This window comes from Rana temporaria, chromosome 1 (genome assembly GCF_905171775.1).
Source record: "Rana temporaria chromosome 1, aRanTem1.1, whole genome shotgun sequence".
Taxonomy (NCBI): Eukaryota; Metazoa; Chordata; class Amphibia; order Anura; family Ranidae; genus Rana; species Rana temporaria.
The window spans coordinates 210,551,014-210,578,810 of record NC_053489.1 but is presented as its reverse complement, the minus strand read 5'-3'; the positions used below and the strand labels follow the sequence as shown (position 1 = coordinate 210,578,810).

Below are 27,797 nucleotides of genomic sequence, written 5' to 3'. Positions count from 1 at the left end.
ACGCTGTAACATACAGAAAAGCGCAAATCGTCTTTTACTAACGCTAAAGCAGCCCCAAGTGTGGTGCCATCCGCATGGAACTTCCCCTTTATAGTGCCGTTGTATGTCTTGTACGTCACCACGCTTTGCTAGAGCATTTTTTTTTCACGATCGTGTGTAGGCAAGGCCGTTTTAATGATCAAGTTGAAAAAAAACTTTGTTTTTTCTAGAGCCTGAAAAACTTCGTTTTTTAGAACCCGAAAAATTATCAGCATAACAGTTACTAAATGACAGCATTTAAAATGGACTAGAAAAAAAAAAATTGTAATTCTTAACTTGATCCTAAACTCTAGTTCAAAAAGAAAAATGTTTGAACTTAAATAAGTTCCTCCTTTTGCTCTCAGCCTCCTCAAAAACATTTTTTTTTAGCTGCTTTTAGGCTGGATTCACACCTATGCATTTTTAGTGCATTTTGCAAATTTGCACTACAGTCCATTTAACATGTTCTGTAGTGCAAATCTGCAAAATGCATAAAAGCACTAAAAATGCATAGGTGTGAATCCAGCCTCAGAGGGTGGTTACATTCATTCTCCGTGGTCCAACTGAATGTACAATTCTAGCCCGTTCCTGGGATGAATTATGAGATGTTTAGTGTGAGTAGAGCAGTGTTCATTCCAAATACACAGTAGAAGAGGGAAAAGGAGGGGTTCTGAATCACAGAGAGGGTGTTACAAGGAGGCAAAAAAAACACATGAAAAATAGATTACATGGTTATTAGGTAGTGAATGTGTATGGATTATTTTTGGGGAAATAAGGATATTGTTTACTGTCACTTTAACATCTTTGTGAAATACCCAATGCACAGATCCACGTTTAAATAATAATAATTAGAAAATACACATAGTAGTTGCTAGTAAATTAGCATTTTCATATAAATGATCTCCAAAAAGAGATTTAAACATATTTTGCAATTCCTTAATCTTGACTGTGTGTGAAATAACAATGAGTTGTTGTCCAAGTCACTTAGAAATCAGGCCAATCTATAAAAGTCTAGAATTTATAAAGTCAATTTTTCAAATCAGAAGTAATCTGATGCTTTTCTTCGTTTGGGTAAATGCAGCAGGTTATCAGTAATAGTAGTGGAATCAGGAACAGTAGGAGTCTGTGAAGCAGCCCCAGGAGTGGGGGTTACAGTGGGCGTTAGACGAGATCCTCCTGGTGACTTCAAGGCATGCAAGCCTGTATGTGCAGGAGATGGGGTGTAACTTGCTCTTAAAGCTTTATCTGTGTATTTACTTGAAGTCCTATTAACCAAACGCTGAAGAGCAGGAGACATGGAGGGGCTCAGACCTTTGGGTGTAAGGCTGTGGAAGAAAACATATTTATCAATTAATGTCAGACAATGCATTAAAAAAAATATATATTAAACATATTTACAAACATAAAAAAAAAAAAAAAAAAAAAAAATAAAGTACCTTAAAATGTTGTACAGTGTCTTGAAAAAGTATTCATACCCATTGAAATTTTCCACATTTTGTTATGTTACAACCAAAAATGTAAATGTATTTTATTGTGATTGTATGTGACAGACCAACCAAAAGTGGCACAAAAATTGTGAAGTGTAAGGAAAATAAATGGTTTTCATTTTTTTTTTTTTTTACAAATAAAATATCTGAAAAGTGTGGCATGCATTTGTATTTAGCCCCCCTGAGTCAATACTTTGTAGAACCACCTTTCACTGCAATTACAGCTGCAAGTCTTTTTGGGGATGTCTCTACCAGCTTTGCACATCTAGAGATAATGACATTTTTGCCCATTTTTCTTTGCAAAACTGGCACAAGCTCTGTCAGATTGGATGGAGAGTGTATGTGAGCAGCAATTTTCACATGAATATGCTTTGATCTAAATCATTCCATTGTAGCTCTGGCTGTATGTTTAGGGTCGTTGTCCAGCTGGAAGGTGAACCTCCATCCCAGTCTCAAGTCTTATGCAGACTAACAGTTTTTTTTTTTTCCCAGGATTGCTCTGCATTTTTGCTCCATCCATCTTCCCATCAACTCTGACCAGCTACCCTTTACCTGCTGAAGAACAGCATCCCCACAACATGATGCTGCCACCACCATGTTTCACGGTGGGGATGGTGTGTTCAGTGTGATGCGCAGTGTTAGTTTTCCGCCACACATGGTATTTTGCTTTTATGCCAAAAACTTCTAATTTGGTCTCATCTGAGCACCTTCTTTCACATGTTTGCTGTGTCCCCCACATGGCTTCTTGCAAACTGCAAATGGAACTTCTTATGGCCTTCTTTCAAAAATGGCTTTCTTCTTGCCACTCTTCCATAAAGGCCAGGTTTGTGGAGACCAGGACTAATAATTGTCCTGTGGACAGATTCTCCTACCACAGGTGTGGCTCTTTGCAGTTCCTCTAGCAGGGGTGTCAAACTCAATTTCATCGTGGTCTGCATCAGCATTACAATTATCCTCAAAAGGGCTGGTTGTATCTGTAAGATTAGATGTCCAGCACATCCCTTCCCCTTAAATTAGATGTCAAGAGCCACCCCACCATCAGAAGTCGAGTCCCCCACTTTCCCTTACATCACAGTGCACCCCCTTTCCTTATGCTGCTGCTGGGAAGAAGCTGGATGCATTGCTTGAAAGCAGGGGTCTGGAGGACAGGGCCTCATTAAATGGCCTGGAGGGCCTGATTCTGCCTGCTAGCCTTGTTTTTGACACCTGTGCTCTAGAGTTACCATGGGCCTCTTGGCTGCTTCTCTGATTAATGCTCTTCTTTCACAGCCTGTCAGTTTAGGTGGATGGCCATGTCTTGGTAGGTTTGCAATTGTGCTATACTCTTTCCCCCTTTCGGATGATGGATTGAGCAGTGCTCCGTGAGATTTTCAAAGCTTAGGATATTTTTTTTTTTTTTTTTAAACCTAACCCTGCTTCTTTTTTTTTTTTTTTTATTATTATTAACAAAAGGTTTTTATTGAACAATTTACATATGCATTTGGTACAAGAGCATTCCCAGGTTAATACATCTGTTACAAAAACAAAACATTGAGTTCTATCACAGATACTGGAAGTCCAGTATAAGTCATAATATGTACAAGGATATATCTATCAGGGTTCATGTGGTGAGACTTGCATAGTAATAAAGGCATGTAGTTACTACAAACAGTGAAGGACCTGTTTAGGGGGGGGGGGGGGGGGTTGGGGGTAATCATAATGTTTATGTACACTTTTCAGAATCTTGTAGCCAACGATTCCAAATTGTATTGTACTTGGTTGGCCATCCCCAGGTTTATATACAACTAGCTGAATACCCGGCGTTGCCCGGTCTTCCTATCTTAACCTTTTGGGGAGGAAAATCATAGTAATATAAATATACCCATCTTTTATATAAGGGTGTAGGTAAGGGTTAATTTAACTGTCATATATTTTTATTTGGCATATAAGTAATATGTGTACCAGGTATTATTGAAATATCTCCAGGCGTACAGAAGTTATGTGGGAACATACATTTCCCATTGATTTGCATGGGACTTTAAACAAAAACCCCAACCCTCACAAATGGGGGTAGTTAAGGGATAAATTAACTATCCTATAGTTTAAGTGGACATATAAGTAACATGTGACCAAGTGTTATCGAAATATGTACAGCCGTTTGGACGTGATGCTGGAACATGTATTTCCCATAGAGTTGAATGGGACTTTAAAGAAAAACCCTGACCATGGCAAATGGGGGTGGGTAAGGGTTAAACCACCTATCCTATGTTTGTTGCTGACATATAAGTAACATGTGTGCCAAGTTTCATGTTAATATCTTTAGCCGTTTGGACGTGATGCTGGAACATACATACATACATACATACACACGTCGAGTTTTATAGATATATATATAGATTTTTTGTATGGGAGGAAGTTATTTACATCTGCTTCCCATTCAGAAAAGTTAACCTAAACCTGCTTTAAACTCCACAACTTCATCCCTTATCCGCCTGATGTGTTCCTTGGCCTTCACGATGCGGTTTGTTCACTAAGGTTCTTTAACAAACCTCTGAGGGCTTCACAGAACAGCTTTATTTATACTGAGATTAAATTACACACAGGTTGAATCTATTTACGATATATTTGACTTCTGAAGGTAGTTGGTACCACTAGATTTTAGTTGGGGGGTATCAGAGTAAAGGGGCTGTATACAAATGCACGCCACACTTTTCACATATTTATTTGTAAAAAAAAAAAAAAATTGGTTGCAACGTGACAAAACTTTGAAAATTTCAAGAGATAAGAATACTTTTTCAAGGCACTGTAATTATAGGGTCTGCACTTACCTAGCTAGATTCTCTGTCACTTTTCTTAATGCTTCCTGTTTCTTCGATCTGTTCTTTGCTGCTGCCTCATTGGCCATTTTCAGACCCAAACGCTCCCTGCGGCCAGGTTCCAGAATCTATTACAACACAGTATAAGAATATCAAACCATTGGAAAGGCTGTTATTAGTTATGTGAAAAATTCCCACACACGTCAGACGACAAGCATGATAAGCCTGCCTTCTCCCCAGAAAAGCCTTGGTCAGCGGTGTCTGATGGCACCCCTAAAGATTAGAAGACTAGTGACACCTTATGGGTCATATTTTTTTACCTCAAGTCTCAAACTTCATTAAATGTCTGTGAAATAATATTAAACACAATTCTAATAAAAGCCATTTTCCATTACATTTGTAATAGAAAATGTCTGCCTGTTGGATATTTTAATAATTTCCTTTATTGTTTATTGCCTTTGCTGCCGTAGAATTCTGAACAAAATGCCTGCAGCAAAGCAGTTACTTGTTCCTCAGTACCTGAGATCATAAAGCTCCAGGATGTGTTTAACCACTTGCCAACCAGCCGCTGTCATTATATGCCTCAGAACAGGGTGTCAGCATCACTACAATCGCTCACTAATACACAGATTAGGCTTAATAAGCGTTTTAAGTGTTATGTTCCTTTAAGATGCGATGTTTGCAAAACCCTTCGTGTTTTTTGGCAAAATGGCAATATTTTGCACGGAGATACCCTAATATGTGGCTGTAAATGTGCAAGAATCAGTTTTTTTTCCCCAAATTATACTTCCTGTTATGACATATACCAATTTGGCATCCTGCCAACTATATTTTTTTTGTGTGTGTTTGGGGGGGGGGGGGGGGGGGGGCTGCGACTTACTACTGGGCTGTGGCTTGCACCTGAGGGCTAGGGCAATTTTATCTATACAAGATTATACTTATCCCTCTATGCGATAGAAAAATAAGCAAAAGCAAACAGATATGTATTTTGTGTATACACCTTTAAATTTAAGTTTCTCTTAATAGCTACCTAGGAGGGATATAAAAACCTATAAACAATAAACCAGTAATCACATTTAGATGTCATATATACATAATAATGACAATCTTAGTTTTTGTTATAAAATTTTGTAAATAAGTAAGTTTTCCCCTTCACTGATGGGCACTAATAAGCTGCACCGATGAGGTGGCACTGATAGGTTGCAACGATATACAGTACTGAAAGGCTGGCAGTGATAGATTTCACAGATAGGCATTTTTCATTGGCACATATTGGCAGCTGCCTGGGCACTGATTGGCATATCCCTGGTGGCCTAGGGTGGCATTCCTGGTGGCCCAGTGTGGTGGCCATCCCTTGTGGTCCCGGGCAGGCATCTGAGGGGGGGGGGGGGGGGCTGCTCTGATAAACAATAAGCACAGACCCCCTCATCAGGGGATTGGCTCTCCTCTACTCGCATCTGTCAGACGCGAGTGAAGAAAAGCCGATAAACGGCTCTTTCTGTTTACATCGTGATCAGCCATGATTGGACACGGCTGACCACGTGGTAAAGAGTTTCCTTCAGAGACTCTTTACCTATATCGGAGTTGCGGTGTGTCAAACCAACACGCCGCAACAACGATCGGCGCGATGCACGCCCCCCGTACACGCGCCGGCTGTTGTCCTGCTGGACGTCATACAATGCCTAGTCAGGATAACTAAACCACTTCCCAGCCGTCATTCTGCTATAGGATGGGTGGGAAGTGGTTAATCGAACAAGCTGAAGTTAGACGCTGATTGACTACCATGTACAGCTACACCAGATTCTGAGTGCTCCAGTTTTAGTAAATCTATCCCCTTTGTGTTGAAAAGAAGATATGCGTTTACCTTAAATGATGGACCAGGTGCCTTTTCCAAATATGGGGTCTCTGAACCATCTAAACGAAAAGGAGTGCTCTCAACCTCACCCCATGTCATTAAAGGGGACTCGTCAACTCCTGTAATGATAGAACAATGAAATATTATTGTTAAGTTTAGGACCAAGGTTCTGTTTTAGCTAAAGTACAAATCTTCTATGGTTAGACCAACATAAATTTGCTATGTACATACCAGGAGCAGGTGATGGAGTGCCCATAAATCCAAAGCCATTGACTTTTGGGGATTCCTGTGGTATCAGTTCCTTCCCATCAGGGCCTACCTTCCCTTGTTTATACTGTACAAAGAAAAAAAAATTAGTGATTACAGAGTCAAACACAATCCAAGAAAGCAGACAAAAGCAATAAGAAAAAAGTGCCTTACTTGTGCATTCAAGGCAGCTGCTTGTTGGAGCTGTGTCTTACTCAAGGCTTGACTAAATGGGTCCTTCTGGAAACGTGTGTTTCTATGGACCACCTCCCGAGGTTTTTTGAAGATGAGATCATTATCTGGCACACCTGTAAGAGATATTACACGGCTGATTACTGATATTACTTTTTTTCCAGCACAATTAAGAGTCACTCCAAACTCTGTACATATAGTCATTATACCTTTAGTGTTTCGATAGAAAATCCAAGGTGTCCGTTTTGTAAATATCATCCTTTCATAATATCTTATAGTTTTTAATAAAAACTACCAACAGAAATGTGCATGTGATGGAAAAATAATTCTTTCATTGAATGTGGCTCACTAATGGTTTTACCTTAACTGACCTAATGCTATAGGAATGTTATTATAAACTAACCATACGGTAAAGATCACCAAGTCTTTTCAGGAAATGTGTGCCTACTGCCTTAAAAGGTGATATCACTTTCCAAACAGATAACCTTGGTCGTTACCTACTCGCTAGTCCTGTATATACCACAGCTAAAATTGGAATAACGTAGTTCTAACAAAACTGCGATAAGCATGTGGCCGCCCTGATCATCTGCCAAGCCATTGAAAAACAGGCAGAGACCCTTGGATGAGCATGATTATTCTACAAGTATTTTTGTTACATTTCTAATATTATTACAATGTCTATCTTTATTCTTTATCTGTTATTTCTTGATTAAATGTTATATACAGTTTGATTTTACCTACAAGTGTTTGTGTGATCTCTCTTTGCACATCTCAAAAAATAAAAAATAAATAAAACTACCACATAATGGTGATAAAACAGCATATAGTAATTTCTATGAGCAACAGCAGGCCCAGAAACTGAAACTTGGCTGCACAGACCAGAAAACCCTGCAGCAATCAGTTCCTTGGTGGGCAATGTCAACATTCTTGAGAAGAGAATACACTGTACCAGCTGCGTTTTGAACACTGGAGACTCTGTCAATGCCTACCTCCCACCAATGCCATTTGGCTCAGTACATACTTTTAGATCCAATGGTTTTAGAGCACCTGGCAGGGGTCAGAACCAACTAGCAATAAGAACTGTAGTGTGAACAAGGCCTTAATGACTGTCAGGCTTCGCTGATGGCTGGAAAGCCTTTAGGAAAATCTCTCCAGAATGAAACAAAAGGCTCCATCTCCCACTTTATCTCATTTCCTATTTTCAGATAAGAAATAAAGGAAATCCACTACTATGAGGACACAGAGTTGGTCCAACTCTTCCCTAGTCAATTTAAAGTGAAATATAAATAATAATATACATCTTGAGTTTGGTTTAAAGCAGAACTCCGGGAAAAAAGTTTTGTTTCCTGTGCAGTGTCCGCACTGCACGGGTTAACTGCTCATTTCGTTTTAGGGGAGAGGACAATGGAGATATACTTACCTGACCCGCTGATCCTTCCCGCACAAGACCAGCGTGGCACCCCCAGGCTCCAGCGGTCTTGAAAATGGACTGTTCCTGACATCAGCACGCCCCATACACAGAACAGTCCACTGCTGAACCATGGGGAATACAGTTTCCCAGTTAATCAAATGAACATGAACTTTGTGCTCTCCCCTAGGAAAAAAAAAGAAAGAGCAGTTGACCCATGCAGTGTGGAGGGGGGTGGAGGATTTTGCCAGGAGTTGGGCTTAAATAGTTTTAGTTATGTATGAAAATCATAAATGTTCTTAATTTCTTACTAGCCTACCTAGACAGTACAGGCTAATGGCTTCAAAGCTCTATGCTACTGGTAAAAATGTTAGTGCTTCAAAGAATACACACCTGCAGGATAGTACATGAGGCTGTTATGTGTTTTGTACTCCCAGGTGTCTAGTCCCGCTTTTACATTTTCTATGGCTTGCAATTCAGCAGAAGGGAGAGCCAGGTTATTCTGAAACCGCTGGGGAGAAGGGAAAGAAAGAAAAAGAACATTACAATGATTTATTACCATTAGAGAAAGGCTTACCATTAAAAAAGGTTTATTAACTAAAGAGCAAGAAAGTCCATTGCACAGGAATGTAATTAGTGTAACCTTGTTACAAACTTGGGTAACCAAGTATATCATTAAAGCAGAGGGATACTATATACGATTAGTTGATCAACACATTTATATTCAAATCTCAACTATTTTGTAAGTAGTTGCACCTTGCTCCTCTCCCTCACATCTCTCAAGCCTCCCTAAAGCCAAAACAGGCCACATCCCATTAATGATCCAAGATGAAGGCTAATGCATGTAGAAGGGCTGGACCAAGTCTTTTACAGGTAATGTTGGAATTTACATATAAATGATGCTGCCAATATCTCCAGATATCCATATCAACTTAACATTTTTAAATATAGATTCAACTGAGGATAACATCTACCTTATGTTACTCAAAGCGGAGCTCCGCCATAAAAAAAAATATTAAAAGCCAGCAGCTGCTGACTTTTAATATTAGGACACTTACCTGTCCTGGAGTCCAGCGACATCGGCAGCAGAAGACGAGGGATTTCTGCCTCCACTGCCATCATGGGTGAGGGAATCAGGAAGTGAAGCGTTGCGGCTTCACTGCCCGGTACCCTACTGCACATGTGCGAGCAGCGCTGCGCGTCATTCACTGGTCACCGTTGTGCTCTGGGAGCCGTGCGTTTCCCAGAACACAACGGGGGGGGGGGGGGGGGGCAGGAAGTGACGCACTACCCGCAGACTGTATGAACGGAAGTGGGTGCCAATACCTGTCTTAGACATGTATCTGCACATCCCTCCCCCCTGAAAGGTGCCAATTGTGGCACCAGGAGAGGGGATCTGATGAGCGGAAGTTCCACTTTAGAGTGGAGTTCCGCTTTTTAATCCTCATCTCCAGGAAAGCTTACAATATAATGTCCCTGCATAAACAGTACATAATAATGGACAATGTGGGCAAAAGCATTTTATCCCACTAGTACTATTATTTTTTGAAAGCAAATAACCTGGGAGAAAAAACACACACACACACACACACACACACACACACACACAATTTCAATATACATGGTTCCCTGGGAAATCAAACCTTGAATTCCAAATCTGTAAAGTAACAATGCAAAACCACTGCTGCACCATGCTGAAGGTAATGCAGTCAACTAGGGATAAAATCTAAATGTCATTAATGTGAAGTCAACTGTTAAAACTTAAAGCGGAGGTCCACCCTAAAAAACATCTATGTACCATTACATGCAGCATACTTGCGTCAGCTACGGTATGCTGTTTTTTTTTGTTTTTTTATCGCTGTACTTACCGTTTAATCGTTCATTTTCTTTTCTTCCTCCCGCGGGGAATAGGCGTTCCTATGAAGAGGCGTAGATGATTGACGTGCGGCTAAGGCACGTCACGCATTCCGAAAATAGCCGGACTAGGACTCGGCTCTTCACGGTGCTATACGGCGCCTGCGCACAGACTAGGAGCTGACTGCGCAGGCGCCGTATATAGCCGAGTCCTAGTTCGGGTATTTTCGGAATGCGTGACGTGCCTTAGCCGCACGTCAATCATCTACGCCTCTTCATAGGAACGCCTATTCCCCGCGGAAGCATGAAACGAAAATGAACGATTAAACGGTAAGTACATCGAGGAAAAAAAAGAAAAACACAGCATACTGTAGCTGACGCAAGTATGCTGGATGGGATGGTATATAATTAATTGTTTTAGGGTGAACCTCCGCTTTAAAGCAGAGTTCCACCCAAAAATTGAACTTCCGCTTTTCGGAATCCCCCCCCCCCCCCCCCCCTCTGGTGTCACATTGGCACCTTTCAGGGGGGAGGAGGGAACAGATACCTGTGTAATCCAGACATTTGCTCCCACTTCCAGGCACAGGTCGCCATGGCAACCTACGCCACGTCCAGCGCCTACTTCGCCCCCACCGCTGTCTTCTGGGAGACACACCGGTCCCAGAAGACAGCAGGGACCAGTGGGATCGTGCAGAGCGACTCGCGAATGCGCAGTAGGGAACCAGGAAGTGAAGCTGCAAGGCTTCACTTCCTGATTCCCTTACCGAAGATGACGGCGCCTCCACCCGAGAGCCGTGGGACAATTTGGCTTTGGGTGCCCAGGACAGGTAAGTGTCCATATATTAAAAGTCAGCAGCTGCAGAATTTGTAGTTGCTGACTTTTAATATTTTTTTTTCGGCGGAACTCTGCATTAATCCTCTTGTATTTTATTGTATTAGCCCTTTTATATTTTAAAGCGCTGCGTAAACTGTTGCAGCTATTTAAATCCTGAATAATAATAATAAAAGAGTACTAGGTATACAAGTATTCAAGCACACATTGTACATCCTATGAATCAGCCATTAAAAGGAAAATATAAACATTATCTTGCCTGTCTGTACTCTTCTTCAGCTTCATATAGCCAGAAATTCCGTGCTCTCTCTTTCTCTTTTGCCACTTCCATTATTTGTTCAAAGGAAGCGTTGTCCTCACTTGTGTGTTTTGCTAAAAAATTATCAAGGCTGGGAAGCTCCCGACTTTCCTCTTCTGTGTTCTCGCCTTCTGCTGCAAAAGTGCAATTAGTATTTAGATAGATATGTAACTGAATATGCACCGATACACAAACATTTAAAGCTAAACTTGAAATTGAAATGTAACTATTGGTTGGATACAAAGTGTTACTGCACAGTGAATGCGTAGATCATACATGAAAATGTGGCAGAGATATATCTGCACCTAATTTGGCTTTTAGTGAAATAAGATAATCATGATCTTCCCCACTAAACAGCTATTTTTTTAACCTTCATGGATGGGAAATACCAAATAAATGTACCTTCTTTCAGCATAAAGCCAGTAAGGTTTAGAAGACATACAGTAACTCTAATCTCATTGCCCGAGTGCCAAAGAGCTACGGACAGTCAGTACCAACAATGGTATCCACCCGTTACTGAAACATTAGTTCTGGGTAACTTTTCCCGTAATCGGAATAAAATAAAATTGAAATTGGTAAAAATCTTACATTTTATCAGCTAACAAAACATACATTATATTTAAAGTGGAACTGCAGCCAAAATGATTTTATTCCCCCCACAGAGACATGGAGGAGCTTAGCACTTCTTTTAGGATTCTGATGCTTTTTTTTTTTTTTTAAATAAGACAAATAAGTACAGACACAGGAAAAGCTTCATTAAGTCAATTCTAGAAATAAAAACAAAAGACGCAAATTTGCTCCATGTTGGAGTGAGGCAATAGGAGAAGGGAATAACCTGACATTACATAATCAAAGTGTATCTGACAGATCTTTTGCCAGGGACACGTGGAGGGTAAGTGTGTTAGAGCTTTAGGTCTAAAGTCACATTATGCATGTTTTGCAGGGGTCTTCACCTGGGTCTTAGAGTGCGGAGTATGACAAACTTAAAAACAGAGATGTGGTACTTCCCTAAGAGAGGAGTGTTGCTATCATGGGCAAACACCCATGTTTGACTTAGTGATTCAAAAGTGAAGTTAAAAAGTACTAAAAAAAAATAAAATGGGCTCATTAATGTACAGAAGAGAAAGCAGATGGAAAAAGAAAAAAGGGAGGGTGAGGGTTTCTAAGTCAGGAGAAAATGGTTTGGAAAAGAGGAGAGTCCGATAAGAATATCTAGATCAGTGGTTCTCAACCTTCTAGGGCCGTGACCCCTCGATAAAATTTCCCAAGTTGTGGGGACCCCTAACAGTAAAATTATTTTCGTAGCGTGTGTTGTCAGCACCCAAGGCAAGACAAGTAATTTACGCCCCCCTAACTCAGACATTTAGCGCTCCCTGAGTCCTTGTATTGGCAACTATAATCGCAGGCAGTGTAACTCACTGTCTCCAGCTCTGTGGTGTCTCATAGCAGTGACACCTATGCCGAAATCAGGAGATGGGGTCTCCTCCAGCCCCTCTCACTTCACATTTCTCACCAGTCAGCTGACCTCTACTCTTTGCCCCCCAGCCATGCCGTAAACTGAATTGGCGCCTGCGAAGAGGCTGAGTGGGCAGCTGTGGGCTCCAGAGATAGTCCTGCTGGGTGGCTGCAAAAACGCTGGGAGAGTGATACGGGCTTCAGGAACAGCCCAGGATTCGGTGACCCCTGGTAAATCATCATTTGACCCCCGAGGGTGTCCCGACCCCCAGGTTGAGAACCACTGATCTAGATACACCAGCTAGCCATAATTGAATGTAGAAAATGTATTGCGATATTGCTCCAACAGCTCTTCAAGACATTGTATGTGAGCGAGTTCAGCAAGCCACTTTACTATTGTGGAGAGCTCCACTGACTTCCAATACCTGGCTATTACATTTCTGACAGCTATTAAAAGAGGTGCAATAAACCCTTTTTATCTGAGAAGATGGAGCCTGGTACAAGAGAAGAGGTTGATGGACAGAGACAGGGGGGGATGAGGAAAATTGTGGTTCATGCCCATCAAATGTGGACCATGGAGTCTTGCAAATGTCCCCACCTCCAACAGTTCGGTGAGACAGGCATGCAGATTCTATGGAGCGGATCAGGAGATGGGGACCTTGGTAATTATACAGTACATGAGAATAGTGCTTAAGCCGGTCTTACCTTCATCTCCTGTTCTGTGCTTTGCAGCCAAAGAAGGTGTACCAGGAATACCGCCATCAGGTGTTTCAAATGTGGCAGGTGTAACATCTAAAGATCGAACATAATACATAAGCAAGTTGCACCAAGCATTTTTTAGACTGTACAAATTAATGAAAAAGTTATACTTGCTAATACTTAAAAAAATACAATACAACTAAATTAGAATTAAAGGTTAGCCAAAGAGACGGCTCTGCTTTGTGTGTCTGAAACCTTAAACTGAGCTGTCTGATAGTCTACGAGTCAAACTCATTTGCTTGTATGAGAAATGAGCCCAAAGCACCACTTTCTGGCTGGAATGAACACTATGAAATATTCATATACAAGATTTAATTTTTAACCAAACCTAAAAATATCTAATCGTTTTTTTTTTTTTGGTTTTTTTTAGTCCAGACCATATTAAAAAAAAAAGGGGGGGGGGGGGGAGTAGGAGATGTAGTACATTGCAATCATTATACATGTCATTATTCTGGCATACAATACTCAAAAATGAAATGATTTATGCCTTAAATAAAAGATAAAAAGAGATGGGAAAACAATAAGAGACCATTTATTATCAGCACGTTCCGTTTGCCTATCTTTCATAATACAAAACTGCATTTAAAGGGGTTGTAAAGGTTATTTTTTATTTTCTAAATAGGTTCCTTTAAGCTCGTGCATTGTTGGTTCACTTACCTTTTCCTTTGATTTCCCTTTTAAATGTTTTTTTTCTTTGTCTGAATTTCTTACTTCCTGTAAGCTTGCCCCCATCATCCGAGCTGTTCTGGCTGGGGGGGGTTAGTCAGCATGCTCGCCCCCTCCCTTGGGACTACATCCCTGCGGGGAGACGCTGTCACAGCGTCTCCCCGCAGGGATGTAGTCTCAAGTGAGGGGGCGAGCATGCTGACTAACCCCCCCAGCCAGAGCGTCTCCCCGCAGGGATGTAGTCCCAAGGGAGGGGGCGAGCATGCTGACTAACCCCCAGCCAGAACGGCTTGAATGATGGGGGCAAGCTTACTGAGGAGAAACAGGAAGTGAGAAATTCAGACAAAGAAAATAAAAACATTTAGAAGGGAAATGGAAGGAAAAGGTTAGTGAACCAACAATGCACTAGCTTAAAGGAACATACTTAGAAAATAAAAAACGAACCTTTACAACCGCTTTGATGCAAAAATTCATGTCTAAATACCCCTACAATGATATTAATTGTATACTGTAGTTCATACATACATTCAAATATCTGATTGACATCCATTCAGATGACCAGATCAAACAGATGTCAAAACCACACAACAAGGAATCAAAGAAAAATTTGGCCCAATGCCAAAATATTTGCCATTTAATGAGAAAAGTAAATTCAAAGATAGACGCTGTAAAAATCATGATTTTCTGCTTTAAAATGGGCAGTTTGTTCAAGTACAAATAATGCTCCCATTAAAATATGAATGCCATGCAATGCAAGACCAGCAGCCGCTGTTGGACCCAGGGCTGTGGAGTCGGAATCGGAGTCGAGGAGTCGGAGTCGGGGGAAATTTTGGGTACCTGGAGTCGGAGTCGGCAAACAATGCACCGACTCCGACTAAATTTAGATTGGAATAAAAAAAAAAAAAGCAAGTTTAAATGTCCCAATTCACAAAAAGTTATAATTAATGACTTCTCTACTGTAAGAATAAAGAGCAATGCATGCAGTGCCTCACGTAACCGCAAAACGAACACGTTAAGTGACCGTGAAGAAGCATGCTTTTCATGTGCTTCACTATATGGCACGCAACGCACAATTAGGAGCTGCAATACTTATACTTTCCATAGTGTTGTGTTCTGCTGTTACAGGGAACGCATGTTAGAGAACCAGTAAGTGTCCAAATAAAAAAATTCCAACAGGTGTTTTATAAAGCACTAAAAGAAGTTGAAAAGTATGATCGCTCATCAAAACTTACTGTTGAAGAAGCCATCCTTGTTTATCCAGAGATCGTTAGTGATGTGGCCAGAATAGTTACTGCAATGCCACCCACCCAAGTCAGTGTCGAAAGATTATTTTCAGCCCTAAAAATAATAAAGTCTGACTTAAGAGCCTCTATGAAAGAGGATCTGGCAGAGGCAATTCTCTTCCTTAGAACTCTACATTGAATCGATTTGCATTTGCTAAGCCTAGAACTACATTTCAAGATTAATATAAACCATTTCTAGATTTTACAGATTTTGTTTTTGGTTCATTATAGATAAGCTTTGTTTTTGTTCTAAAACAACCAAATAATGTGGTTTGTATTTTTGAACTGGTAAAGATCCTGTTCCTGATGTTTATGCCTGCTGCTACTATCCAGCCACTTGATTGTTTTCATTGTGTTTGTCTTTTGCTTAAACTGTGCAATACAGTAGACTGTTGGCTTCCCAGCCAGTAGTCCTGTGGTAGGTTGCTTTTTTTTCCCTCAAGGAATGTATAAAATACATTCGCATATTAATACAGAGGAGTCGGAATCGGGGAGTCGGAGTCGGAAGTACATAAAACTGAGGAGTCGGAACATTTATCTACCGACTCCACAGCCCTGGTTGGACCTGCATGGTACATGAAAACGTGAAGTGCCACCCATATTCCAGTGATGCAGAGAAGACTGGAGCACAAGATTCCGCAGGACCATGTATTAAAAACCCTACAGGTTTCAGGAGAATTCAATTTGTCAAACATTTTCCAGCCCACATCATCTTTTTTATCTTCAATTCCACCTCAAAAAATAAGTCAAAAGGAATCAATTACTGAAAAAGATCAATATTTGTAAGATTTAATCAAAACATTTAAAGTAGTTGTGAACCTCAGATATGAAAAAGGAACAAAGCATATCCCTCTTTAGTGTGTACTTGCCTCAATACAGAGCACAGAGTGTCATTCCTCTCTGAAATCTCTATTTTCTTCTATCTACATGAGTAATAGATACGATTCTAAGCCTACACAACAGCCTCCCAGGAGATGGCCGCCTCTCCCATCCCTCCAGCACAATGCAGGTGATTCACAGCCTCAGCTCTGTATAGTTCCCTATGTCAGTGTACAGAGGGGGGTCCCTCCCTCACTGAGTTTTCAGTGTCCACTGGAGCTCAGTAGTGTCTTACAACAGACACACATGCCAATTGATCCACATTATTTTGTTCATCTTTGAATCGGTCAAGATTGACACGAGTATATGTCTTATACACACTTTAGAACTTCATCTCTTAACTTAAATGCACAAATTCCTATTTAAATTTAGGTTCTCTCTTTTCTTTTTATACAACATGTTTTATGCAGATATACTCATACTAAAAATTATATCTGGGCCCTCTCCTGAAGAAGTGGGCGCTGCCCCATGAAATGCGTAGAGAGTCTTAAGCCTTTGTGAACTGTTTATTACACACTTCAGCCAATTAAGCCAATTATGTTGTTATTCACAGGTTTGATATGTGGATATTGATAATGTCAATGTAATCAAACTATATTAATGCCTTTCGTTAATCATTTTAAATATTTGTGTAATACATTTTGTACATTTTTAATATCTTGTTTGACCTTTATTCAGCACCACCCACAAAAGTCCCATGGGCAAAGTCCTTTTTAGCGTTTTCTGCATAAGTGGGGACTGAGTACTGCTAGGGTTTGAGTTTAGGTGGCCTTTCTCTATATTTATGTCACAACAGGTCTCCACTGAGACTGCCTGCTGGAGATGAGAAAAAACATTTGACCTGTGTGGTTTAGAAGGCTCTACATTAGCGATTGCGTACAATGCCTTGAAAAAGTATTCATACCCCTTGACATTTCCACATTTTGTCATGTTACAGCTAAAAACGTAAATGTATTTTATTGGGATTTTATGTGATAGACCAACACAAACTGGCACATAATTGTGAAGTGGAAAGAAAACGATAAATGGTTTTCAACATTTTATTTTTTACACATAAATATCTGAAAAGTGTGACGTACATTTGTATTCAGCCCCCTTTATTCTGATACCCCTAACTAAAATCTAGGGAAACCAAGTGCCTTCGGAAGTCACCTAATTAGTAAATAGAGTCCAACTGTGTGCAATTTAAATTTTAGTATAAATACAGCTGTTCTGTGAAGCCCTCAGGAGGTGTCAGAAGCATCTTGCGCTCTTGCTCCTCATTCCTGCATCTTTTTTTGGCTATGGCATTCTCCCTCTCTTTGTCCACCTGCAAGGTGATTGATGTGGTCTGTCTCTGGGTGGAAACCAAACCTGGTATAAGCCAGTCAAACACTCACTCACATGCTTGTGATAGAGAGTGATACGTTTGTAATTCCTGATCAAGCCCCCTGTCTTCCCTGCTCTGCTAGATTAGATTTCCGTGTGTATGACCATGGACTATTCCCTGAACTCAGCCTGCCTTTTACCTGGACTGTCATAGAACCAAACTGCCTGTCTGCAAACTGCAAGTACCTGTTTGCTTTGCTCAGTTCGCACCTTCCCTGGCGTGGTGGCCAGGCGCTATTGCATTGTGTATAAGACCTGGGGGCAACTGAGTACCGGTAGGCCTGCTTGCCTTATGGGAAAGGGGGCTGCTATAGGTGAAGAACACAGTAGCCAGCTATAGTGCCTGACCACCTGCGTTGGGGTAGACGTGACAAGAGATTTGTTAAAAAATCTTACTGAACAAACAGCATTGTGAAGGCCAAAGGAACAAACCAGACAGGTCAGGGATAAAGTTGTGGAGACGTTTAAAGCAGGGTTAGGTTCTAAAAAAATACCCCAAGCTTTGAACATTTTATGGAGCACTGTTCAATCCTTTATTCGAAAACGGAAAGAGTATGGCACAACTGCAAACCTACTAAGACATGGCCGTCCACCTAAACTGACAGGCCAGGCAAGGAGAGCATTCATCAGAGAAGCAGCCAAGAGGCCCATGGTAAGTCTAGAAGAGCTGCAGAGATCCACAGCTAAGGTGGGAGAACCTGTCCACAGGACAACTATTAGTTGTGCACTCCACAAATCTGGCCTTTATCCAAGAGTAGAAAGAAGAAAGCCAATGTTGGAAGAAAGCCATAAGAAGACCCATTTCCGAGAAACCATGTGGGGGACAAAGCGCTTTTTGGTCTAAAAGCAAAATGTTATGCATGGCGAAAAACTAAGACTGCACATCACCCTGAACACACCAGTCCTATAATAAAACATGGTGGTGGCAGCATCATGTTGTGGGGGATGCCCTTCTTCAGCAGGGAAGCTACTCAGAGTTGATTGAAAGATAAATTAAGCCAAATACAGGGCAATCTTAGAAGAAACCTGTTAGAGTCTGCAAAAGACTTGAGACTGGAAGGTGAACCTCCGCCCCAGAAGGACAGCGACCCTAAACCAGGGCTTGACAAATTTGCTTGGAATCTAGGAGCCAGCTAAAAAAGTTAGGAGCCAGGTTTTTTTTTTTTTTTTAACGACCGACAAAGCTGATTATGGTATATATACTGGAGTTTTTCTTTATTTTATTTTTTAATACTAGTAATGGTGGCGATCAGCAACTTAGAGCGGGACTGTAATAGTGCTGCATACAATCTGACACTGGGTCGGAACTAACTGCTACTGACACCAATACAGTGATCAGTGATCAGTGATAATAATATACACTGTTTTTATTTCCTGCCTTGCAGGGACACAAGACCGCCATATCCCTGCTTAGGCCCCTTACACATGGGGACAGATCCACTTGCAGATCTCTCCGTTGAGCCGGCGAGTGACAGGTCCCTCTCTGCTCACTGAGTGGGGAGGGGCTTGTCCAGCACCGCTGTCTCCTATGGAGAGATCGGACAGCATGTCCGTTTTCATCAGATCTCACCTGATCCGATCCACCATGGACGAATGGCGACGTATCGCCATCCGTCTGATTTTAGCGGATCAGATGTCAGCACACGTCACCGCTGACATCCGACTCTCCATAGAGAAGCATTGAGCGCCCGTTCAGGTCCGCCGGTAAAACTGACAGACGGACCTGAACGGTCTGACCGTGTGAAAGGGGCATAAGGGTCCGTTCAGGTCCGCCTGAAAAACTGACAGGCGAACATGATCAGACAGCCCGTGTGAAAGAGGCCAAGCAGAGATGACAAATAATAATAATAATAAAAAAAAAAGGCTATATGAAGCTATTTAAACCAGCTCCCCCCCACATTCACCATTAGGCCAAAGGCGCCAGATGACGGCCACAATCACTTCCTTCTCTTCTCCACCTTGGGAAGGAGATGGGCGGGCAGTTAATACAGGCAGAAATCCCCATTAGTATTGCTGGTTGTCTCTTGTCATACCAGCGGCGACCACAAGATGGCGCCAGACTACAAAAGGAATCATAGGCCTGCAGTAGGCCGCGGCCTCAATTACCGGCCGGAGTGGCCCTCCGCGATCGCACGGCGGGGTGCACGGAGATGCAGGTTACCCCAGCTTGTGCCAGGTCGCTAATTATAGTCGCAATTGCGACCTGGCACCAGGGAATTGTCGAACCCTTCCCTAAACATACAGCCAGAGCTACAATGGAATGGTTTAGATCAAAGCATATTCATGTGTTAGAATGGCCCAGTCAAAGTCCAGACCTAAATCCAATTGAGAATCTAAGACTTGAAAATTGCTGCTCAGACGCTCTCCATCCAATCTGACAGAGCTTGAGCTATTTTGCAAAGAAGAATGTACAAAAATGTCACTCTCTTGATGTGCAAAGCTGGTAGAGACATCCCTAAAAAGACTTGCAGCTGTAATTGCAGCGAAAGGTGCTTCTACAAAGTATTGACTCGGGGGGGCTGAATACAAATGTACACCACACTTTGAAATTTTGAAAAACATTTATCATTTTCGTTCCACTTCACAATTATGTGTTACTTTGCGATGGTCTATTACATAAAATCCCAATAAAATACATTTATGTTTGCAACATGACAAAATGTGGAAAATGTCAGGGGGTATGAATACTTTTTCAAGGCACTGTATGTAGGAGGATTGGTTTCATCTCCTTGTATCACCTGAGGCCAGTCACGTCACTGGGTATAGCTGAGGGTTTACAACCACTTTAATTGCTTCTTAGAAAGATCAGATCATTACAGGTGTGGGGACTGCTAAAGAGTTCATAAATGTTTTGGTAAGAATTATAACTTCAATAGTTTGTCAGATTTACTTACAAGGTAACGGAGTATCTCTAGACATCCTCACCGATGTCCCAATCTTGATAGCTATCTGCCTCATCTTCTCAAGATCTCCAGACTCTTCTGCCTCTAAGTATTCCTTCTGAGCCCGCAGCTTTTCTACATCAGGATAGAAATCTCTCTGGATGATTTTCTGCAGATTCTGTAGGGGATAGAAACAAACAAGAATGACTACATAAACCTTGCCTCAAGGGATCATTCTAGAGGCCTAGTAACTTTCTGGCTTGACAAAAATCTTCGACCATCTGCCAACAATAATTATAGAAAGAAGATCCCAGTAAAAGGATAAAGCACAATAAGAAGTGTTGCAGTGAAAGGAAAGGGTAGGCATTTGAGTGGGTTCCCAGTGAAACTCTCCTTGACTGGGTTATAAACACCTCCATCACTCTGGAAGGTCCAAACCATTAAAGGAAAGCTCTCACTTCAAATTTGGGGGGGGGGGGGGGGGGGGATGCATCTAGTACTTTATCTCACGTTTCGTCATTCTTTGTAAGCCTAGCTACTAGAACATACAAGGTGCAACCTCTCTCTCTCTCTCTCCACAGCCATCCAACAATGGCAAGGAGATGGCTGTTTAACCACTTCCAGACCTTAGGTGTTTTTCAGATTCGGTGTTTGCAAGACTAAAACAGTTTTTTCTGCTAGAAAATTACTTAAAACCCCCAAACATTATATATTTTTTTTTCTAACACCCTAGAGAATAAAATAGTGGTCATTCCAATACTTTTTGTCACACCGTATTTGCGCAGCGGTCTTACAAGCGCACTTTTTTTGGAAAAAATTCACTTTTTTGAATAAAAAAATAAGACAACAATAAATTTGGCCCAATTTTTTTATATATTTTGAAAGATAATGTTACGCCGAGTAAAATGATGCCCAACATGTCACGCTTAAAAATTGCGCCCGCTCGTGGCATGGCGTCAAACTTTTACCCTTAAAAATCTCGATAGGCGATGTTTAAAAAATTCTAGAGATTGCATTTTTTGAGCTACAGAGTAGCTCTAGGGCTATAATTATTGCTCTCGCTCTAACGATCGAGGCGATACCTCACTTGTGTGATTTGAACACCGTTTTCATATGCGGGCGCTACTCGCGTATGCGTTCGCTTCTGCGCGCGAGCTCGTCGGGACGGGGCGCTTTAAAAAAAAATTTTTTTGGTTTTCTTATTTATTTTTATTTATTTTATTATTTTTTACACTGAAAAAAAAAATAATAATAATTTGATCACTTTTATTCCTATTACAAGGAATGTAAACATCCCTTGTAATAGAAAAAAGCATGACAGGTCCTCTTAAATATGAGATCTGGGGTCAAAAAGACCTCAGATCTCATATTTGGGCTTAAATGCAAAAAAAAAAAAAAAAATGTAATTTTTTCAAATGACCAAAAAAAAAATTTGTCTCTTTAAGAGGCTGGGCGGGACTGACGTTTTGACGTCACTTCCGCCCAGCCGAGCTATGGGGACGGGCGAAGGAGATTTTTCCTTCAGTCTCGTCCCCGCTCACCAGCCGACAGCATCCGATCGCCTCCGCCGCTACCAACGGCTCCGGTAAGCGGCGGAGGGCGCGGGAGAGCGGCGGGAGGGGGGGGGCCCCTCTCCCGCCACCGATAACGGCGATCTCGCTGTGAATCCGCCACGGAGACCGCCATTATCGGATTCCAGACCGCGCACACTAAAGATTGATACCTCGGTTGTGACAGCAGCTGCTGCCGTTACCGAGATATCAATCTTTAAAAATAGGACGTACATCGTCGTGCGCAGGTCTGGAAGTGGTTAAAGGGGTTGTAAAGGTTAATTTTTTTTATTTTCTAAATAGGTTCCTTTATGCTAGTGCATTGTTGGTTCACTTACCTTTTCCTTCAATTTCCCTTCTAAATGTTTTTTTTTCTTTGTCTGAATTCCTCACTTCCTGTTTCTCCTCCATAAGCTTGCCCCCATCATCCGAGCCGTTCTGGCTGGGGGTTAGTCAGACAGAACAGCTTACCGAGGAGGAACAGGAAGTAAGAACTTGCATGTTAATAAACATGTTTTCCTTTTTGCACTCCCACCCTGTCTTGAACCTCATTTAAAGTCCCAACCTCCTTGTTCTACATTCGTACTAGGGATGGAAGCGCAGACATGTGCTTCACTCAAAGTCCCACCTATGCGTTTGCATAGCCCCCCCCCCTTTTCTCTTTCTGAAGTAAGAACTTCAGACAAAGAAAAAAAAACATTTAGAAGGGAAATCGAAGGAAAGGGTAAGTGAACCAACAATACATTAGCTTAAAGTGGAGTTCTACCCAAAAATGGAACTTCCACTTTAAAGAAAGGTGACCCCTTGACATGCCACATTTGGCATGTATTTTTTTGGGGGGAGGGGGAGCAGAAACCCTCTTTTTAGAGGGTTCCAGCTCCCACTTCCTCCCTAGGTCGCCTTGGCGACAGGAAGCAAGTCACCTCTTCCAGCTCCCTCTCTGCAATCATCTGGGACACATCACAGGTCCCAGATGATTGCTCCGCCAATTGCAGTGCGTGCCCAGCTGTGAAGCCACAGCCGGGTGCCCACAGTGACAATGCCAGCGGAGAGGAGGGGGGGGGGGACAAGCAGGGCTTCGTTCCCTCCGCATCGCTGGACCCTGGGACAGATAAGTGTGCGATATTCGTGCGATATTCGTTCTGATACCGGCCGGAACCTTTTTATGCTGTTTTTACTATTGATGCTGTAAGTGTGATACTTTTTACCTATTAAATGTTTTAAAACGTTATCACACTATTGTGAGTTCTCTTCCCTACGCCCACTTGATTGCCCGATTGCTTGTCTGAGGACCGCTCTGTAGGAAGTTTCTCCATTGGCTGCATACACCCCCCACGTTGTATTTGCTTTTAATTCCAGGGATCTGGTAAGGACCAGTGTGTTCGCTGTTGGTGGTGGTTATCTATGTCACACTGTCCGTCTACCAGGCACTGGGGGTTGTCCTATATTTGTGCACCATACAATATCACACTATTGTAGTCTATTTGTGTTTTTTATTTTTTCTGGACGCTCCGCTGGTGGATTGTCGGGAAGAATCGTTTTAGGATTTGATCCCCTATATAGCCCAGGTGTATGGCTACTTGCTTGTCCTGATCCAATAGGATCGCTTAATCTGGTAAGGGTCTTCATAACCTGGGAGCTGAAATCCAGATTTCACTTTACATTTTTTATCGATTTGGTTTTTCACTGAACTTTATTCAATATTATTTTTCATTATTTACATTTACACTTTGAAAAGATTTCTCTTTTCATCCACTGGACTTTTTTCTTATTGTTCACTATTTCTGATCTGCTAAGACATATTTATCACCATTTATTTAGCGCAACTCCACCTTTATTCTGTCATTTTTGTTTGTATAAACATCTTGAGTTAGCAGCTTTTTATTAATTGTATCAGATAAGCGCACTGTTTTTCCACTTTACATATGTATTTTGTCGCCTGGGGGGGCAGAACAAACGCGGGCACAGGAATCATGACACTGCTGTAGTGTGTCGGGCAGGGATATTTATTCATTGGGAAGCAGGCAGGTGTGTCTTATTGCATAAGTGATATATCATGGATCTTCTGCAATGAAAAGCCTGCCTGCTCGCAATTGTTTACATTTAGTTTCAGATTTTGTTCCACTTAAAATATTAGTGGGAAGTGAATGTGATCAGTCTATCTCCCCCTGAATTCAGCAGGCTTATCCCTGAATGTGCATTGTCCCAGGTCCTCACCTCTATGTACGTCTCCTCACTCAGCACCTTCTTCTTTGGCTTCTTCTCCTCTGTGTTCTCCGATGTCGGCACAGCTACAACGCTGGAAGTCAGGTCTTGGGTTACCAGAGCCCCAGAATGGGAGCACTCAGGGCCCAATGCAGCCATACTCGATGACAATAGCCCAACGACACCACTAGGAAGCAACGAACCCGACAAAGTGATCACCGGAAGCACAACACGTCGTTCACACCGGAACTGAAAGTAGATTGGAGGACACTGTTCATGCGCAAAGCATCTGACACTGACAGTTCATACTGCGCATGTGTGGTGAGAGCTAGGCTGGTTATGTAAAACAGCGTCACTGTTATCACACGTTCTTTGGACAGGAAAGGCAGGTGTCATTAATAATGCATATTATAATAATACATATATTGCTTTTTGCGGCAGTGTGATTGTTCCTATCAGTTTATAGTGTGCTTTCAAGAGTAAATATGAGGAAACAAGCAAATAAACACAGCTTGTGTGAACCTGTGCACACTAATACATGGATAGCTTCCATTTCATTAGTATGTTTGACACTGGTGTGATTTTGCTGCATATGAAAACTATTTCCCATTAAATCCTGGAGCTGTTGATATTGCAGGTGTGTTGTGCTTTGAAAAGTCCTGCTAGTCCTTCTAAAGCAGTGGTTCTCAACCTGGGGGTCGGGACCCCCTCGGGGGTCAAATGATGATTTACCAGTGGTCACCGAATCCTGGGCTGTTCCTGAAGCCCGTATCACTCCCAGCGTTTTTGCAGCCACCCAGCAGGGCTATCTCTGGAGCCCACAGCTGCCCACTCAGCCTCTTCGCAGGCACCAATTCAGTTTACGGCATGGCTGGGGGGCAAAGACTAGAGGTCAGCTGACTGATGAGATGAAGTGGGAGGGGCTGGAAAAGACCCCATCTCCTGATTTCGGCATAGGTGTCACTGCTATGAGACACCACAGAGCTGGAGACACAGTGAAGCCAGAGACAGTGAGTTACACTGCCTGCGATTATAGTTGCCAATACAAGGACTCAGGGAGCGCTAAATGTCCATGGGTTCGGGGCGTAAATTACTTGTCTTGTCTTGGGTGCTGACATAATTTTACTGATAGGGGTCCCCACAACTTGGGAAATTTTATCAAGGGGTCACGGCCCTAGAAGGTTGAGAACCACTGTTCTAAAGTAAGGTGACCAGATTTTTAAAATTAAATCCAGGGACATATTTTTTCTTTACTAGTAATGGCAACAATCAGCGACTCTCTGCCCGTCGCCGCCCCCTGCCCGCCTCACAGTCTCTCATGTCTTAGGCCCCTTTCACATTGAGGAGTTTTTCAGGCGGTACAGCGCTAAAAATAGCGCTGCTATCGCGCCTGAAAAACTCCTTCACTGCAGACTCAATGTGAAAGCCCGAGGGCTTTCACACTGAGGCGATGCGCTGGCGGGAGACAAAAAAATCTCCTGTCAGCAGCATCTTTGGAGCGGTGAGAGGAGCGGCATGTATACCGCTCCTTCACCGCTCCTTACCATTGAAAACAATGGGAAACCGCGGCAATACCGCCCGCAATGCGCCTCTATAGAGGCGCATTGCGGGCGGTATTAACTCTTTATCGGCCGCTAGCGGGGGTTAATACCGCACCGCTAGCGGCTGATACCCGCGGCAATTCCGGCGGTATAGCGCCGCTATTTTTAGCGGCGTTATACCGCCACCGCAGCTCCCGCCCCAGTCTGAAAGGGGCCTTACTCTTCAGGCCCCGGCTACTACTGGATGGGGAGCAGAGGAAGATCACTCCGCCAGGGAAGGCAGGTGGGTGGCCAGGATTTGAGCCAAGGCAGAAGAACATGCGAGCGGAGCTGAATAGGCATGCGCCCGAAACTAAAGAAATATTCCCTCCGCTCCGACCAGCACATGATCATCAGAAAGGGGCACAGATAATGGGAAAAATACAACCCCCCCTAAAAAAAAATATTTTAATTCTGCACTGACTGTCTTTGAAATTGCCCCTGCCCCCTATTAAATCCAATCTGGTGACAAAACCAGGGACAGACTTGGTCCGGGGACAGTGTCCTCAATCAGGGGACTGTCCCCTGAAACTGGGGATGTCTGGTCACCCTATTTTAAAGCCTCATACACACAATCGGATTTTCAGACGGGAATTGTGTGTTGACAGACTGTTGGCCGAAAATCCAACCGTTTGTACCCTCTATCAGACAATTGTTGTTTTTTCCGCAGACAAACGGATGGCGGCCTTTACAATTTTCGGCGGACAACAGTCTGTTGTCAGATTTTCCGATCGTGCGTACACAAGTCTGTCAGACAAAAGTCCAAAGTACAAACACGCATGCTCGGAATCAATGCTCACCAAACACGACATTAGCAGAAGGTGCCCAAAGGGTGGCGCTCAAGAGCTGAAAAAAACACGTAGTACGTCTAGTACCTCACTACGTTCATGTTTGTTGGCCAACAATTGTGTGGCATTTGTATGCAAGACAAAATCCAGGCACACGTCCTTCAGACAAATGTCTGACGCTTTGTCTGCGGAAAATCCGATCGTGTGTGCCAGGCTTAAGACCTCCCTTCTTTCCTTCGGGGTTCTAAACTACTCCGATCCACAACAACCACATATTCTTTATTGTGGAAAGAATGTTAGATTTTATTGTTTACCCTTCCATGTTCTATGACCTACCCTCAGCATTTTGGGGGTATAAAGAACTTATAGGTTCTCCCCCCCCCCCCTCCCATCCACCTTATGGAAAACCTCAGAACCACCCTTATCCACCCTGGGGACCTGCAACACCCACATGCCAGATTTTACAGACTGGCCTTCCCAAGCTTCAGGACCCATTGTCCCACTTCCACTCGCCAGTAAGCTAAATTGCCCAAACTGCAAATTCCCCCAACTACAATGGAAGTCTCAGGATCACCCTCCCCTACCTTTTGGACAGCCAACACCAGGGATGCCATATATTATGGAGAAGATGCCAGATTTCATGGTTTTCATTTTCCATAATCCAGGACCTCCCCTCAATCCTCCCATGGTCTTAGACCCCATTCACACCTAAGTGTTTTGTAGCTTAAAGCCTGAGGGCCAGATTCAGAAAGACTTATGACGGGCGTATCAGTAAATACACCGTCGTAAGTCCTAATCTGAGCCCGCGCAAATTTAAGTGTATGCTCATAATGAGATACGGTTAAATGTTGCTAAGATACGACCGGCATAAGGCACTTACACCGTCGTATCTTAGATGCATATTTACGCTGGCCGCTAGGTGGCGTTCATGTTGTTAAATATGCAAATGAGGAAATACGCCGATTCACGAACGTACGCCAGGCCGGCGTATCTGTTTACGTCGTTTGCGTAAGACTTACGCCCGGCGTAACGTTACCCCTGCTATAGTGAGGCGCAGCCAATGTTAAGTATGGACGTCAGGACAGACGTAATTTACGTTGTTTGCGTAAGTCGATTCACAATTGAGCTGGGCGTAAGTTACGCTCATGTCGCTTTCATTGACAATTACCAACGTGATTTGGAGAATGTGCACTGAGATTCAGTTGCGGCCGGCGCATGCGCAGTTTGTTCGGCGCGGGGACGCGCTTGATTTAAATGATACACGCCCCTACCCGCCGAATTTGAATTCCGCCGGCTGATTTACGCTACGCCGCCTCAACTTTACAGGCAAGTGCTTTGTGAATAAAGCACTTGCCTGAAAAACTTCTAAATGACATACGTTACGCCAATATAAAGAT

At 42.6% G+C, this 27,797-nt stretch overlaps 1 protein-coding gene across 2 annotated transcripts; it reads right to left on the bottom strand.

Moving 5' to 3' along the window:
• Nucleotides 1-669: 669 nt before the first annotated feature.
• On the bottom strand, nt 670-24,324 carry ESS2 (ess-2 splicing factor homolog). Of its 2 annotated transcripts, none has more exons than XM_040348611.1 (10): nt 24,045-24,324; nt 20,290-20,455; nt 13,146-13,232; nt 10,947-11,116; nt 8,395-8,512; nt 6,576-6,709; nt 6,387-6,489; nt 6,165-6,274; nt 4,313-4,428; nt 670-1,343 (listed from the first exon to the last, which is right to left on the bottom strand). In XM_040348611.1, exons 1-10 carry the CDS (start codon nt 24,189-24,191, stop codon nt 1,058-1,060), a joined length of 1,437 nt encoding a protein of 478 aa, XP_040204545.1. In that variant the 5' UTR covers nt 24,192-24,324; the 3' UTR covers nt 670-1,057. The 2 variants fall into 2 exon arrangements, with proteins under 2 accessions (XP_040204545.1, XP_040204538.1); XM_040348604.1 differs by having other exon boundaries at nt 10,947-11,119; nt 24,045-24,321.
• Nucleotides 24,325-27,797: the final 3,473 nt, after the last annotated feature.

Bases quoted from the DNA above. Each gene is read 5' to 3' on its own strand.
- ESS2 (XM_040348604.1), bottom strand. From the start codon at position 24,191: ATGGCTGCATTGGGCCCTGAGTGCTCCCATTCTGGGGCTCTGGTAACC. The intron at 8,513-10,946 runs GCAAGATAATGT...CCTTCTCCCCAG, and splicing joins CTGAAGAAGAGTACAGACAG to CGGTTTCAGAATAACCTGGC. The intron at 4,429-6,164 runs GTAAACGCATAT...GTGTTGTAATAG, and splicing joins CACCTGGTCCATCATTTAAG to ATTCTGGAACCTGGCCGCAG.